The sequence below is a fragment of the Lichenostomus cassidix genome, chromosome 2 (genome assembly GCF_008360975.1).
Source record: "Lichenostomus cassidix isolate B80296 chromosome 2, HeHo_3.0, whole genome shotgun sequence".
In the NCBI taxonomy this organism is placed as follows: Eukaryota; Metazoa; Chordata; class Aves; order Passeriformes; family Meliphagidae; genus Lichenostomus; species Lichenostomus cassidix.
In genome coordinates this window covers 101,486,257-101,503,783 of record NC_139482.1, presented here as the reverse complement: position 1 = coordinate 101,503,783, position 17,527 = coordinate 101,486,257, and the positions used below count along the sequence as shown (strand labels likewise).

The 17,527-nt window shown below is 41.0% G+C and overlaps 1 protein-coding gene across 3 annotated transcripts in view; it reads right to left on the bottom strand.

Moving 5' to 3' along the window:
* The window catches only part of LAMA1 (laminin subunit alpha 1), a 98,154-nt gene extending 92,098 nt beyond the window's left edge, over positions 1–6,056 (bottom strand). For all 3 annotated transcript variants that reach the window (XM_085052580.1, XM_085052581.1, XM_085052585.1), the window contains exon 1: positions 5,934–6,056. In XM_085052580.1, coding sequence (XP_084908706.1) covers positions 5,934–6,018 — 85 coding nt within the window. In that variant the 5' untranslated portion in view covers positions 6,019–6,056. The remainder of the gene's footprint in view (positions 1–5,933) is intronic.
* Positions 6,057–17,527: the final 11,471 nt, after the last annotated feature.

The following is a 17,527-nucleotide window of genomic DNA, read 5'->3' as shown; positions in this document are numbered from 1 at the left end:
TAACAAATCACAATTCCTGCAAGTTGACCAAACCAATCTCGTCTTGCAAAACTTTTTTCAATACACTGTTCCTCTGTTTGGTCAGGAAGGGATGTCTGCAGGACAGAAAAGATAAAAAATAAGTAGAGGAAGGCAGCAAACTCCACCTGAAGACCTCTTGTGAGACTAATGCAAATACCAACAACTGATCAACACACACTGATAGTACTGAATTTCTAGAGATGCATTTTCTAAGCCCTCAGGGAATGGAGAAAATATTTACGACAGACAAATATTTTTTTTATCTTAATCTTCAGTCTAACTTAGAATGCTTTCATGGGATATTTCTCTGTCACATACCTTTGTACTCCGAGAAAAAAGAAAATGGTCTGTGGCTTATTGGCGATTTCTTGCAAAATAAATGAGGAAAAAAACACAAAGCAGATTTTAAATTTAGGGCTCTAATCAATGCCAAGCACAATGATTTCCCCTCAGGATGTCCACAATGTTCCTCACAGACTACCAGAAAAAAAAAGGGATTTCTCAGTTCTTTCTTATCCCCCAACCACAAGTAAGGTCTCAATCAGCAATTTTTGCCCCTGGTCGAGATACATTACTTTTTTACACTACAAATGCCTTTTAATATGAACAAGCCTCATTTCTATTTAATAAAAGTTTCAAAATATATTTGCATTGCTTATCATTAATTTAGGGAACCTTATAACTTTAAGACAATGGCATCCACAAAGTCAGCATTCCTGAGGACATGAAATGTGGCCTTTGTTTGAGGTGGTACCATCAACAGGTCACCTAAAATTGACCTTTTTAGAGTACTATGTAGAACAAAGTCCACTACATTAAGGCTTTGACAGTCAAAAAGGACTCAGAGGAAACAAAAGCCAAGAGCTCCAGAGTTACATCTGCACCACCAATGATTTCGTCTTGTTTTCTGCTCCAGGGAAAAATAAGTATTCATATACAGATACGGATTTCTTCATTGCCCATCCACAGTGTAGATTTCTTAAATATTTCTTTAAATATTTTTTTTGCATTTCTTTAAATACCTGAAGTTGGAGACTCACTGTAGACAGTAACTGTGCCCTTCACCCCCAGATTATCCCTGCTGCTGATTCCTGGCATGTGAGCCCCCGAGGCCCACAGCTCCACTCGTTATTGATCCACAAACTGCCTTGCACACAAACCACCCCATCACACACCCAACACACGCTATGGATCCCTACATACTCATTTTGTCCAAAACCACTTTGATCCCCTCCTTCTTTGGCCCTTCCTCTACTCATGCCAAAATAACTCTTGTGCTATCCCAAAATGCTCTTCCCCTATACCCCATGATAAGTCCGATACCCCTGTGGACTGTCACCACCCCTATCCCGTAAGCTCTGAAGAGATGCTCCCATAACACATCAGTGGCTGTCTTAGGACAGCTCTGGCAGGGGCTCATTTATCTGGGTTCAGCACTGGTGTTGCTCCACCTTTATCTCGTGTTCCTTTGTGGGTGGACATGAGATTGCTCACATAATCTATTAAATAAATCTATTAAATAAGAGTGTGGACAGCTAATAAGTATCTGGGGGCCCTGCTACTTAGCCCACCTGAAGACACAAGGGATGTACAGGCTCACTGTAACTGAGATTTCCAGCCCCGACAAAAAGTGGAAACTTAAGCCAAGTATACCATTCTACCCAATTTTGCCAAAAATTAGTAAGTTTTTTCCTCACCACAATGCTAAGTGATTCTGCCTCAGACTCCTGTCATATTTTTAGCTCATCAGTCTCCTGCCTCACACTGCAAGTAGCAAATGGAACTGTCTCTAAGTGTTCCACAAGTCTCAAGAGACTTTAAGTTTCTTTTAGTGTTCTCTTATCAAGAAACAATATTCACAACAGTGGAAGCACAGAGAAATGTTAAAGGAAAATATTTTAAAATAAAGACAAACTTTGCAGGGATAGAAACCTTCCCGTTTTCCATACCACGGAACTTTTTGTTGCAGATGTTAGGAAAAAATTGATATTTAAGATTGATGGAACAAAATCTATTCAAGCCACTAGTATATGCGAACCCAAGGTGCAGTATGGTGAAGTACTTAAGATACTTTTTTCGTCTCATACAGAAAGCATTTGTGAATACAACATCCAACTCATCTTAAAACTCCAGACTTTCTTCAAAGTTTTATGGGCATCGAAGTACATTCTGGACACCTGCCTCCCAGTTTTAAAAGTGTCAGAGGAAACTACATCACTGCACAAAACACCTTTCAATGTATAACATTGTAGAGAGGCAGCTGAGAGTGTAAGAGCCACCTAGCTATGCTCACAGTCTAATATTCTGACCTACAAACCCCCAAACTTATGTCAAATAAGGCTGTCACTCCTATAATTAAAGCACATTACTTATGAGGTAGAACTCACCATCCTGAATTAGGCACCAAGAGCCCTTCTTCACTAAGGGGGACTCACAACTACCCCATGAGTGGGGCCAGGTTTGAGTAACCCAGTAAAAAAACAACCAAAAACCAAAACAACAAACAAACCCCAGCAGACACTGGTACAATAAAAAAGAGTCCTGAAGTCAGACACCTCATTGCTCCTTGAAGTAAATAAAAGATAGGGAGGCCTGAAATTGTCTTCTCCTTACATTTTGAGCACCCCAATGATCCAACCAATGCATCAGCTTTTTTTCCTTGCCTATTTTCCTTCTGGAATGAAATTTGCCGTCTTGGCTTTTCAGTAGCTCTGTTTCAAACAGAGGTCTGGAGAGATTCCGTACACTTCTCCTCCTCCCCTGCATTACCTGTCACAGCAACTTGGTAATACAGCACTTTGTTCAGAGATTGGAGATGTGGGTTCAAACCACCTCAAACTAAGGAGATTAACATAAATCTCCCACTGCCTGGGAAAGTGCTCTAACAATATGATTTATATCACCTATGTTTCAACGGAAGAATGTGGATGCTGACCATAATGTCATAATTTGTATACTAGTCATAGCCTAAGAATACTTACTAAACCAGACCCTTGAAGCAAGGGAGGTCTGAAACCCAACAGATGACAGGCATGTGAAATACCTGTGCTCATCTCTGCCCACACAGAGCACCTTCCTGGGACCATTTAATTCCCTGAGCATCAGCACTTACCCAAAACCTCAGGCAGGAACAACAGAGCAGGCTACTTCAGCACACCAGCTGACAAAAACAAACTGAAATGCAGCTGAGGAAATATTTAGTCTACAACTACAACCTTCCAAGTTAGCACTACCACAGGTTTACAGTAGCAGGACTTTTTTTATTTAATTGTAGAAAAAACACCTAATAGTGGCAGAGTCAAATTTACGAAATACAGGCAATAGCGTTCAAAATCTTTAACAGATTTTCCTTTCTAGTTTGAAGACATGTATCACTTGACTCCAGGATAATGAAGAATGCATTCCAGCAGAGCAAAGCTGCTACAACAAGCCTTCAAAATAGCTTTTAGCTTCTGATGTTGTGAAATAATCCCTCTGTATCTGGACACTCAGATATACATTTCATGAAGAGTTACTCCATTAGTGGATACAAAAGATTCAACTGAAAATACCAACCAAACTTTTCACTATGATGGGGACACTTTAACAAAACACCTGCAATAAAAATACCAACTAAATTTTATAGCTATGTAGATATTAATCTTTAGGCTGAAAGAACCAATCATTAACTTTCAAAGTTGTTCAGTACAGTGACTTCAGTATCTTTTTTCTTTCTCTTAAACTGGACTTCAGCACTTTCTGACAGACCCTTGCAGCCTTACACCCCAGTTTCTTCATTTGCTGACAGGACAAAACCAAAACTGAACAAAAAAAAGATATGCTCTGAGTTTGACCACAGTACACCATGGCCATGCCAAGACACCTTTCCCCCAAACTTCTCTTGACAACCACTCTGACAAATCTTTCCAGCTTCACTTCAAAACGGATTTTTACCTTCTACGTATAGACTTACAAGTCTGAGCTTCAGTTGTTTACTTTCGGTAAAAGCAACATGGCTATTCTAATCTGCATCGCATTCTTTACATTGTTTTAGGATCAGTTATCTTGAACTGCGGTTTTTGCAAGGCAGCTCACCACCAGGGGGGTTGAAACTCACAGCTTCCTCAGATGATCTGTGCTCTCGTGCTGAGAAAAAAATTCTATCTGCTTAATCTAATAGGAAGAATGGTCTCTTGACCCGATCTTTCAACTAGCAAAATAGAACTATGAACTTAAATATCCTCAGGAGGAGTGGCTTAAAAGCAATCAAATTTATTGGTAGCTTCAATCAAGTATCTTATCCAGATGCTTCTGGCAGCAGAGGCTGCTGTATAAAAGCTGCACCATTACTGCACTGAGATTACTGAAAATGTCAGTGAAAAAACAAAAAAGGTATTGGCTCTTGTCACCCATATATGACTAGCTTCAAGAAAATTCCTACCTTTTAAACTGCATGCTATCATACATATTCAAATAGGAATTAGTATGGAATTAAGGTTATTTGATGTATGTAAAATGGTACCATAAAAACAAATGAAATGCCAGACAAAGTGATAGAAATTTTGCTTTTACATTTTTTTACGACTGAATTTTCATAACCAAAATGAAGTGTGTTTATTTACAAGCTGAGACATATAGACTCTGAAATTTACTTGGATTTGATTTTGTCTTCTTTACCTAGAGGACATTTTGTACACATAATTATATTAATAAACACTCTCTTTTACTGCAGCCTGTAAACATCCAGATGCTAATCTCCCATACTATATCCATCTCAAACACCATACTTCACCATAAAGAAAACAAGTCATGCATCTGCACAACATATGCCTTCCAACCATTTTCCATTCAAGTTTTTTTTTTTTGTTTTTGTTCTTAACAGAGACCTAATGCAGCTGGGGATTCATGTGCCTGGAGTAGGGATCGGCAGAAATTCTGCTGTGGATCCCAGCAGGAGCTGACTCAATCCAAAGGTGAGAGCATCTGGTGTCGCCCAGCGCTTCCCATCACAACCCAGCGAGTTGAGTCAGAGTCAGCTACTGTGAGCCCAGCAAGAGCGAGCCGATGTGCTCAGCACCCTGGGTCTCGCCAGGACAGCCCAAGTTACAGCACTTAGAACAAAGAGGATGCGTGTGATGAAGTTATTCGCAGAGGAAGAACTCTCCGCGGAGCGCTCCGGTGGCCCGGCCACACCGCACCGGCCGGCCCACGGGAGAAAAGGATAAAAAAGAAAACTTTCGTAAGTTATCTCCATTACTTCTTCACGCTACATCTGTCTCATGCCCGGAAAGTGGTTTAGGACTCTTCTCGCTCCTTATAACAGAGCTTGATCTGGTTTAAATTACCGACAGCGTGGGGCATCCCTCGGGGCTGCTGGCTCCTCTCCCTTCCCCAGAGAGGGACCCCGGGTCTGTGACCCCATCTCCGGCCGGGACAGAGGCTGCTCCAGGGGCTCCCCGGGCCGGCACAGCCCTCCCCCTGACCCCGGAGCGGGGTCGCTCCCTCCCCCGGGTTCCTGCCGCTCCACAGCGTCTCCGGATCCCACAAAGGCAGTGGGCGGCCCCGGAGGCGGCCGGGCGGAGTGGCCCCCGCCGCCGAGGGAGGAGAAAGGAGTCCGGGAAAGTGGGGGAGGGCGGCTGCAAAACGTGGAGATGGTGGGGAGAACAGGGATAAAGGAGATGGGGAGGCCGTCGGGAAGAGTGTGGTCGGCACTGCCGGACCCCAGCCCGCCTCCCACCGCAGCCCAGCACGGCCCCTCACCGGCGGTGCCCGGCGGGGACGGCGACAGGGACAGTGTGCCCAGGCTCCCTCAGCCCCGCGGGGCGAAAGGCTGCCCCGGGACGCGGCGGGAGGCTGCAGACCAACCCGTCAGGCATCGCCCTGCCCCGCTCAGCCCCGCACCCCGAGAGCCCCGCACCCCGTTCCGCGCTCACCTCGGGGCTGGCCCTGCCCCGGCACCCACAGCAGCGAAGCCGCCGTCGCCAGCAGTGCCAGCAGCCGCCGCCCGCCGCTGCCCATGGCTGATGCCGCCGCTGGAAGGACGCTGCCCGCCTTGCTGAGCCCGCCCGCCTTATATGCTCCCCCGCCGCCCCCGGCCCGCCCCGCCCCGCTCCACCGGGGGCTCGCTCACACATCCCCTTCACACACACACACACCCCCATCCCTCCTCACACTCACTCACACCCACACACAGCCTCTCCCCACACGCTGCCCCGCTCAGGGACCCCGCGCTCCGCACCGCACGTGTTCAGCGCCGCAAAACCTCCCCCGGAGCACCCGCGGTCCCGACCGCCCCTTGCGGGTGATGCGCGGGGTGGGCTAGCCCGAGCCCCGCGCCTAAAATGTGCTGGAAAGCTGTAGCTATGGAACTCTGGGGGGTTTTGCAGGGAGAGGAGGAAGGGAAAGGTGAGTATGTGAAATAACAAGGTAAAAGTGCGGGGAGGGAGAAAGCACTGCTAATTCAACTTTACACAGCTTTTCTATACGGCTGATATTTTCACATGTTAATAAAATAAATAAATAAACAGAATCTGTTAAGGTTTTCCTTGTAAATTTGTCATCTGCAACTTTGAAATTTCATTCCCGTGCTGATAATTTTCCAACCCCTCTCCCTCAAACACACAACAAATCAGCCGTGTTTGTAAATTAAATGAGTTCTCAGTTGCTAAACTGTGAGGTTGATTACTTTTTGTCCCGTGGGAAATCTTTGCAGCTTTTTAATAATCAGCTACCTCATTAAACTAGCATAAAACGTAGCAGAAAGATTGTAGAGATTCCTCAAGATAGACACATTTATTCAGTACTTCAGGAAAGTTCATCTCCATTAGGCCTTACTTCCTTAAGGTTTGTCAGGTCACAGAGCTCATATCTACAATACTTCTTAATGAGTATTTCAAGTAAGTTGCAGCAGGGAACACTTTCCTGGGAAAATAACTCTGTGCCAAAAATTGGTTAAGGTAGGGGAATTTTAGACAAAAGAGACCATCTTCTCAAATGCGAATTCTTTCTTTTTAAAGAAAAGAATTCAAGCTTATTTTTAAAATGCTGTTTATTCGCTGTGTATTTTGTGCTACAATAATATGTACGAGTTGCATGAGCAGAGATAGACTGCAAGTCCATTCTTCAAATTGTGGGCAGCTCTTTGCAGAGTTTGGACTTCACCTTGGTTGGCTGGGGATTTTTTGATTGATAAGGAAATCAGCAAACTCAGGAAAATTACAGTGAGTTACATATTTTATATAAAAGTTATTTCTTATCATGTAACTTAGAGTTATGAGTTATACTTGAGAAAGCATAGCAATGTTTATATTCAAAACATAGACAAAGAAAAAACATCTATGGGTCAAGGAGATATAAAATGAAAAATTTCTGCCATAAAACCTTATCAAAAGCCTTCAAGACTGCAAATAAATAACACTCCACATATGTCCCTTCCAACAGATCCATTCTTTGCTCACACCAGGAACTTCTTAAATTTCAGGACAGGCAAGGAAGAGCAAAGCAAAACATCTGTGGAGAGAAAAGTCAACAAATTTCAAGAGCCAAAGTATCGTTTGTTCTAAAATCGTAGAGGTCAGGTTAAGGAATCCTCTGTGCAGGATCATAAGTACCAGTTGGGAGCCAAGTACAAAGGAAAGGGAACGAGGGAGCATCTGTGCAACATAAAATCTGCCAGTTTACAGCTTTATGATCAGTTTAACCATTTCTTCAAGTAATAGCAAGCTGAAGAGTACTATCTCACAGCCATGCAATGATAACTGCCAGTTTATTATTACATGTATTTATCCTCATCAGAATATTCCACAAGGGCTAGAAAATGTAAATTGAGATCCCTCTCTGGACTTCATCATCTGACTTGATTATTATAGTTTAACTAAACATCTGTATACACCTTGTAACTAAAAACCCCCCATTGAATTAGTTTGTAGGAAGACATCATTATTGTTCACTGTCCAGTATAATAATTTCCTAAGAAAACAGATTCTTCTCAAATTTCATTTCAGTATGTACATTCTTGGAGAAGAGGATTTACTGTGTTTTCTATTGCTCCTTTTTCCCCAGTGCATTGCTGGTATTACAAAGTACCAGACAATCAGAATGATTCTCATTTCAAGGTACAGCACCATTAATATTTCCTAACATAGATTTCTAATGAGCGTTGAATGACTATGAAGATAGACGAGAATCTCAGCTTCTTAAGCAAGTGTAACTTCACATTTACACTGAGTGAGTGCATCAGGTATTACAAGCTGAAGATTAGAAATTTCTTAGTCATAGACAAACCAATCCAATGAGAAAATGGAGTGCCATGGTACAGGTAAGACCATGAATGAGTGGAGGAATGTGCACAAGAATGAAAGTGTTTCAGAGCACTTTTGTGTGTGTTTATACATTCCCCAAAAACCATCTGCATAAACTGAGACTCTATATGCATATCATAAATGCATATAGCTAGTAGAACTACAAATTCAAACAGTACAGGAGACTTCTACATTGTAAAAAATTAAATTGCTAGTGCTCCAGCCTCACCAGAAAGAAAGACAGAGACTGCACAAACTTTAGGAAAAGTAGCATCTGAATGCCTCACACTTACTGGTCTTGCTTATTAAAATGTACTACAAAATAAAACAAGCAAAAAAAATTGAAATGTAACACAAAATCTGTAAATAACCAGAAAAATATTCAGATATGTGGTTATAAAGAATTTCTTAAAATCTTTTTTCCCCTCTCACCTATTTTCTTTAATTAGAATTGTCTTAGGGACTGAGTGTTTCAGTTGCAAAAGAATAGAAAATCCTAATATTTAGGATGATGTAGCACAAAGTGAATATGTTAATCCAGCCATCCATAGATAACAACCTATGGACAAAAACATTGCCGTTGGCAAAAGCAGAGGTTTGGGAGAGCTCAAAACAGAGAAAACCCAAATACAAAGTCTGAATAGAACCACTCTGCTATCCTGCACCTAAGTAAACTCCAAGAGAGCACCAAATATGTTTTTTCAGCTTTTGTCCGTGCTGCTGTGCTAAAGGCAGAGCTATTGTGTTAGTGGCAGGTTCCCTTCAGGCCCCTCAGGAGCACGAGGTCACCTCCTGACCCCAAGGGCACCGGGGGCACTCATAGCTGTCAGCGGGGCTGTGCTTTTCCTCAGCCATAGCATTTAATAACTTGCATATCCCACCCTCCCACCTTGCCATCCATACCACTACCAATGTGTTTAGAGGCATTTCTACACTGGGAACGCCACTGATGCAATAGCTGCTGGAATTGGGGTTGGGAATTTGGAATAGTTTCCAGAAGGAGGTATACTGTTATAACCAGTTAATAAACATACCCAGAACTACATCAAATGGCTAAATAAGATTTTTAACTGTGGCTATACTTACAACAAAGGGTTTCTAATTTTTAGCTTGTTTTTGTTTGGCTTTTTGCACACACTTGTAATCCATTCTGCCTCTATGCCTCATTATCTCGCAAGCACCACCCGAGTGTTCTGAAAAAGCATTCTGGAAATGATTATCACTTGTAATCAGAGGTAAAAACAATACAATAAACTGCCTGTCTGCCACTAATATAAACATTCAGTCACTACTGGCTTAGATAACTCTTAGATAAAAGCTGGCTTAGATAACTCTTCAGCTGTTCCCCAGAACCCTTCAAGTATTTTTCTCCCTCCCGCAAAGAAGTCTGTCCAGAGGTTAATAAATCTGAGCTGTGACAGACTAAAGAAGGGAATAAATTCAAAGCAAAAACCTCTTCACAGCACACCCTGCCCACAACTTCCTCTCAGCAGAGACACTACCTCAGCAGCTTGATAGACTGGAAGTGCAACCCAAGTGAAGAGATGTAGCCCAGGACATCTCCCAGATTCCTCGTGGTATCCCTCAGCTAGTAGCCTGACGCTCTGTTTCAGCAGCAAAGGTCTTTGCCCTTTTCATTCCTGAAAGCGATTTGAAATCCATGCTATTTGGCTCTGAGATGACAAAGGCTTCCACGAGGATTCAAGAAAAACTGTTGTTTCAGAGGAGTCTGGGAAACAGCTGCTCCAGGAGCCTGCACAAAGCTGTCACAGGCCAGTGGAAGCAGACTGAATGTCCCCTGCCTGGCCAGAAAATACACCATGTCAGCTGCCCCCAATGCAAGGTCCCTCAAGTGCCTGCTTCATGCTACAAGCTTCACTGACCTCAGGAACTACCTGGACTGAAGTGCTCACCAGAGAGGAGGGCAGGCTTTGGAGAGAAGCAAGAGCTCCTGGATAGTTTGAATGCTAAAAAGGAGGAGCAGAACAAAACAGAAAACTGTGTAAATTCATACTTCTCTCAGAACCATAATTCCCATTATTTTGTGGTCAGTACATCACATGCCTGTATTGTGCCCAGGCACCTGACTATAGAGATACTGCTTGTAACTCTGGTCTCTTTCAAGCTACCAAAGGAGGACATGCAGGCAGCAAGAGATACTGGGTAGCCCAAAGCTGTGCCTACAAAGGGTGGCATGGTTTGGAAATAATTAATGGAGCTGCATTGATTCCACATTGCAAAATAAGTGATCATGGTTTTCTGTTGATTGGTTTCTGCTGTTTTCCTGCTAGAACAGACTCATTGGCATCAATGATGTTGAAGGCAAGACTCAGCATATTTTCTGTGAACAGGTCACATGTTGGAAATTGTAATTATTATCCAACAGGACTGATTTGATAGTATACTGTATTATGGCAAATGCAATCCTCCCAAAAAGATCACAGTAAATTCACATTATTTTTTTTTGTTGTTGAAAGACTGGAATAGAAAATATAATAGGGAATCCAATACTGTCACTACAAGTAACCAGCAACAACCCTTCCAGAAGGCTCTTCCTTCTCAGGGCATGAAACTTTTCCTTACATTTTGATTAAATTTTGAAAGACCTTTAAGGCCCCAGTAGCCCATGCAGGCTAAGAAATGACTATAATTCAGTTTATGAGAGACCTCTATAACATGAAGAGCAAATGTTAACAGCATGAAAAATCCTACTGTTCATCTCCAAACTGATCTTGTGGGAAGGACTTGTGGGACTTGAAGGATCCAAACCCATCACCTCCAAATTTGTATTAGGAAGCAGTGAGAATATGAGCTGGCCTTCAGAGATGTGCAAGCTAAATGGCATTTAATTTATGCTCCTAACATCTCAGATAGCTCTGAGTGTATAGAGAGTTTATAAAGTAATTTAGCTCATACTTTTAAACCACAATTAATTTGTGGTTTGGTTGGAGTTTGTGGATAATTTTTGCTTCTTTATTATTTTGCAAAAATTATTAAATAGGAGTTAATAAGTTAATCATACCCTCTGATCTTTTCTTGTGCAAATTTGCATTTCTTTTCAAGTGTAGTCGGGTATGCAGCTGGGAAAAGATCTGTAGAACACCAGTGTTGTTCTGGTGGTTGATCTTTTACCAGCAAATGGTGAGATTTTCCTGCCTATGCGAGAATACACCTGCCTATGCAAAAAATCTGTGTTAAAAGATCTTGGTGTGAGATTAGCAAGGAGTCATTGCCTTTTTTTGTAGATTATATAGAGATAATGCTAGAAACAAAACCTCAAGAAGGCACTAGATGAAAGCCAAGAGCTTAAATATGTGACCTTAGTCCAAGCTGTGGAACAACGAACATCTCCAGTTGTCTTCTGCAACTTTTAAAATTAAGTAATTTATTTATACACTTAAACATTAATTTGATGTCAGCTTTAAGCTTCTGTTATAGAAATTTGCCATAGAATCCAATTCAAGAGGCAATTTAACTTTATTAATGTGGGAGGAAATGTGAGCATAATGTGAGCTATTTTTTAACCTTAACTGCCATTCCTGCTATTGCAAGAAAGTGCTTTACACCTATCTGGAAAGCCATTATTAGCAAACTGAATAATTTATCACTTCCAATTTACAAGAAATTAGCCCTGCCTAAGACTAAAACCAGAAGCCATTTAAAAAATAATAATTAAAAAACTTATGTCAGGCTCCTAATTTGAGGAACAGTAGGAGTGTCCTAATGTGCAGTTCAGAGAGCATTATTTTAAAACCAGCACTGACTTTTCCTGTCTATAAAAGCAGGTGACTGTGCCTTGCTGCAACCTTATGGGCAGCCTCACATGTGTTTCAACTGAATTTTCACAAGTGGATAAAATTGGGAAATTGTGATATGGAAATCTCTGTGTTTCACTTTTTTAGTGCTATTTAGAGAGATCCTCTACTATTCAAACATTACCATTAATATATAGAATGGAAACAGAATTAACACATTTTATCTGTAAAATAAATTATGCATTATTTGAAGTGTATGATTTTTGAGTTAAATACTCTTACATTTAACTAACTAGAGCTAGTTATGGAATCAGTCTTTAAGTTGTGTTGAAAGAATATCCTGACTTGGAAAATAGGGGAAATCAGATGCCATAATCATTCGTAAATAAATAAAAATGGCAAAAGGACAAAGTTTATGGGGCAATCTTAGGTTAATTCCTGTCAAGTGAAATTGCAGTGAGTGGAACTTATTTTCAGATTCCCTTTATACCTATATAGCTATCCACAGAGCAAAGCCTATATTAAATGCTGCGAGGCTGGCAGTAGTGTTTGCTGTCTCTTTTATGCTGTGTAAACAAATGCTCATCGGTGAAGAAGTAGTCTAAGAGTTTTTAATATCCAGTGAGGTATCAGCTCCACTTTAAAAAGAATTATAATTAAAAATTTATTAGGTATTCCAAATGTTTAGAATCTGAATCGCATAGTGAAGAGTGTCTCTGTGTCTGCCTAAATATTGTACACATGATGGATGGATCGTCAGGCTGTATTTACTAAGGTGACTGTTTCTGTGTAAATTCCATTGCTAATTAGAGGTTTGTTTTGGAGAACAAGACACAAAACCAATCAGTTTGATGAGCTGAGAGATTAGGAGCTGAGCTCTCTAGCTGTCTTTGACTTCAATCAAGAAATGCTTGTGTTTAAACAAATGAAAACATTATCAAACTTTAGTATTATGATTTTCAGTGACACTGCACTGCTGGATTTACTATTCCTGGATTCCTCCCTGTACATTTCTGGTGGCTTGCAGGGAGCTGGCAAAGGTACTGTCCTGCGAGAGGTAATTAAAATTCTTCCCCATCTGCAAAAATATTCTTCTTTTTCCCCTTTCCCTTCCACTGCTCTGCAGCCCAAGGTGACCCTGCCACAGGTACTCCCAGGAATGCACAAATCTCTGGTATGAGGCTCCATCAGCCTGAAGATAATGTTTGTATATCTCATCATGAGCTGCCCACAAAGCCCTCATTTTCTCTCTCTTTTCTTATTTTCCCTTTCCTCATGTGAAAAAGCAAGGAAAAAAACCACTGACTGATATCTCATGCACAATAAAACCAAGCAAACTTTTGTTTTTTCTTTTTTTCCCCTTAGATTCTTTTGTGATATAAAGGAACATGAAGAAATAGCTATTACTGCTGTAGGATTTTTGATAAAATATCAAGTACTACAGCAGATTGGAAGTTGTTCTGACAAAGAATGACTGAATACAAGCCAAGTGTAAAATAGACAAAAGTTATATATATATATCAGCATATATAGATTACACGATGATTTTGGGGGAATACTTTCTATTCTAATGTTTCCAAAGTACTCTGTGATCTCTGTAAGCTGATGACACAAACGACATACAATATTTAATTAATCGGCATGGCAATGAAGCCACAAATGCAAGACCCTGCCGGAAAAAACCCCAAACTTTAAATCCCAAAGAAGCTGACTAGCATGTAGGCTGAGAACTTCTCAATTAGGGTTTTTTTCCCATAGAATCATAGAATCATGTAATTGTAAAGGTTGGAAAAGACCTTTAAGTTCATTAAGTCCAATCATCAACCTAGAACGATGTTCACCATTGAACCATGTCTCAAGTGCTATATCCACATGTTTTTTGAAAACTTTCAGGGATGGTGACTCCACCACTTCCCTGGGCAGTCTGTTCCAATGCTTTACAACTCTTTCCATGGAAAAAATAATCCTGATAACTATACCTCCCTTGGCACAACTTGAGCCCATTTGCTCTTGTCCTGTCACTTGTTACCTGGGAAATAAGACTGATCCTCACATCACTACAACCTGCTTTCATGTAGGTGTAGAGAGTGATAAGGTTCCCCAGAGCCTCCTCTTCTTCCGGGCTAAACAACCCTAGCTCCCTCAGCTGCTCCTCACAGGACTTGTGCTCCATGCCCTTTACAAGCTCCCTTGCCCTTCTTTCTCTGGACTCCCTCCAGAGGCTCAATGTCTTTCTTGTAGTGAGGGCCCAGAAGTGAACACGTCTATCTTTTGCTTCATGGGGAAATCAGGTACCCTATTAATTTGTAAATGAATCAATGTGGGCAAAAGGACAAAGTTTATGGGGCAATCTTATTTTAAGGATTGAAGCTTTTGCACAGGTTCAATTTTCAGACACTGCTAAGTTATTTGTGATGAGGCTGTGCCTTGGTGCATTGTGTTCTCACAGGATATTTAATTGGATTCTTAATCAAAATTTTAGTACTAATAAAAGAATACTTTAGTACTAATACAAAAATATTTTATAAGTAGAGAAGTACTTAAAACATAATAAAGAGGAAATGCTTGTAAGAAAACATAATTACTTAAACCAAGAAATATAAACTACTGTTAATCAATTTAATGTAGTTTCACTATTAAGATCTGCAAAAACCTCACTACATGGCGAAAGCTTCAGTAAGCTCCAAGTTTTCCTGATTTTATTCTGCAGCATTTAAAGCAGCCACAGGATGGCACTGTGAAACTGCAAGTCAAAACCTCTAACTCCTTTCCTGCTAACACCCACTTCAAAGTGCTAATTGAAATCAATGCGACCAGTTGTCACAAAGCAGATCCCACCTATTCTTTAATGACAATTTTTTTTTATTTCCCACACCTTTCCCAAAGCAAATCAGCACCCCTAGGTTCAGGGTCTCACAGACCCTCCTGCTGCCACTGCAGGCAGAGTCCTCATGCTGGTGGTCCCTGGCAGGAGGCTGGACAGCTCTGGATGCTTCAGGCAGGCAAAACAGCCTCTCTGATGGAAAAAAATATGAGACAGGCTATCTGCAGGGGAGCTTTCTACTCCTAAACAGTGTATCATTAGCTTATTTCATAAAGCATGAGTTTTATGCATTTATTTTTTCATAATACAAAAACATTTATATTTTCACCCGCCTGATGTAACATATTAGCTGTGTGAATGTCCTCATCAGGCATATAGTGCCCAAAGGTTGACAGTGTCAGGCTTATTTCACACACTGTTCTCCTGATAGTATTTCTGCAAGAAGCAGAGTCCAAAGAAGGTTGCAAAAGTGTGGGTGGGAGAGGGGTGTGGGTGCTGAAGCTGATGTGCAAGGTTGAAAATTATTGTGAGTACCATGGCTACCTCTTGGCTGTAGCATTGCACTACATTTAAGGGCATATTATGTATCTTTTCCTGCATCTAAATGCCACATTACCCTCATCCCTTTGAAAAACAACTTTCATGGAGCTTTTTATTCCTTAAAATTTTCTGATGTTGGGCTCCTCCTGAACTAGCTTATTTGCATTTGAAAAGTAGGACACCTTCAAAGTTCATGGGTTTAATTGCTCTGCCAAGGTAATGGGTTTAACTTTTCTATATTTTGTGTAATATGGTTCAATACTGACAAAATAATAAATTCCACATCCCATCCTGAAGCAAATGTCTCATTAAAGTCCGGGTGAACTTCACCACCAAAAAAAAAAAATTTAAAAAATTAATAAGTGAGCCTGGAATTTGGAATTGCCACATATCAGACTTTGCAGCAGTGATTGCAGCAAAGCCAACAAAATTCAAAGAATTTGCTTGAGATCAAACCTTTTTCTAGCAGTAAATAATTCACAGGCAGTTGTTACTAAAAAAAAAAAATTACCTAGGGAAGCTAATAGTTGTTCAGTTTAAATTTGAATGTCTTTTTTTTTTTCTCCTCTAATACGTATTTTAAAACACCTGCCTTTAAAATAAAGTTAATTTTTGTGCTCATGTGAATTGGCTACACATTGTGACAGAGCCTTTCCCAGAATATCTGAAAAATAACAGCTATCATGACAATTTTCAATAAATCATTCCTGGCTGGGAGTCTCAGAGGAAGAGAAACGAAATGATGATTGAATTATCCTTCTATCTCTAAAAGTGATCTTTCTGAATCAGGACTGAGGCATTGTGAAGAAACGGGTTTGGAGCACTAATATTTCTGCTATCATGATTGCTCCTGTTCTCTGAAGAGCCAATGTACCAAACTTCTACTTTATAGATGAGATTTCACAAGGCAGAGTTATAAAATAGCCAGTGACTCAATGAAGAGATTGGGGTACAGAATCGTGGCAGCAATACACCACCTCAACTCCTCTTGCAGAAATGCTGGAGATGCAGGAATGCACCCAGTTTGATCCCAAAGGCAGTGTCACCTGCCTACAGGGCACAGAAAATGGAAGTTACATGGCTAAAGCGAGAATAATACCTCCAAAACAAAAGCTCCAGGTCACAACAAGTACCCAAAGGCTCTGCCTCAGCTTCCAGCTTCCTGACCAGGTCTGTGTCATTGGGCAGAGCATGTCTGTGCTGCCTTCTCCCTCTCTGCCCAAGCTTTGCCAGCTTCACCTCCAGAGGCAGAGGAAGAAGAGGCATCTGAAATCAGGCTGTGATTTAAAGGCAGGCCAGATGCTGCTTGTGGAGCAGTGTGCCCCTCTCTGGCCAGAGCTGAACACTTCTCATCCACAGAAGGATGAATGTCTTATTTCTGCAGCATCACCTGTTTTGCAGGCAGCAAACAGCTTTTCCAGAAAAGGTGTGTGGCCATGCTTCCTAGGCACTCCCTAGAATCCACCTAGAAGATCAAGTAACACAGTCAGAGCCAGTGCTGGGCAATGCTGTAAGCCACCTAGGAATATAATATTGAAGATCTCTGTTTCAAAATCTCTCTGAATAAGAGATATTCTGACAAAATGCCACAATATTATGAGACATCAATTTTTAAAAATTTATTTATTTTTTGGTAATCTGAATAGAAGGACAATTTGAGTATTTTAATATTTTGAACACATCATCAGTTGAGACAATCAATCCTGGATGGTACATATATTTTGATATATTTAGGCACCTACTCTTATATAATTGATTAAGTCTTTCAATGGCTCCTTTACACTCTACTATGCTCAGTGGTTCAGAGAGAAGAAATCTCACAAAGGAATCTCACAATGGAATCTCACAATCACAAGCCTTACACAAGGCCTGGCTCCTATACTCCAGTGTCCCCTGCATGTTCCTTAAAAGTTGTTGAATTAATACCTTAAATATTTATACAGCTATTTGGTTTCCTAGTTTCTGTCAGGAACTAATGGGGTTTCCATTAATAGATTAGATAATGTACATTTAATAACTTCAGCAGTGTGTGCTAATCTCTGTTCAATGAAGATGTAGAGACTTGCACAGATGTGTCTTATGTCATGTGTCTTACCTGCCACAACAAC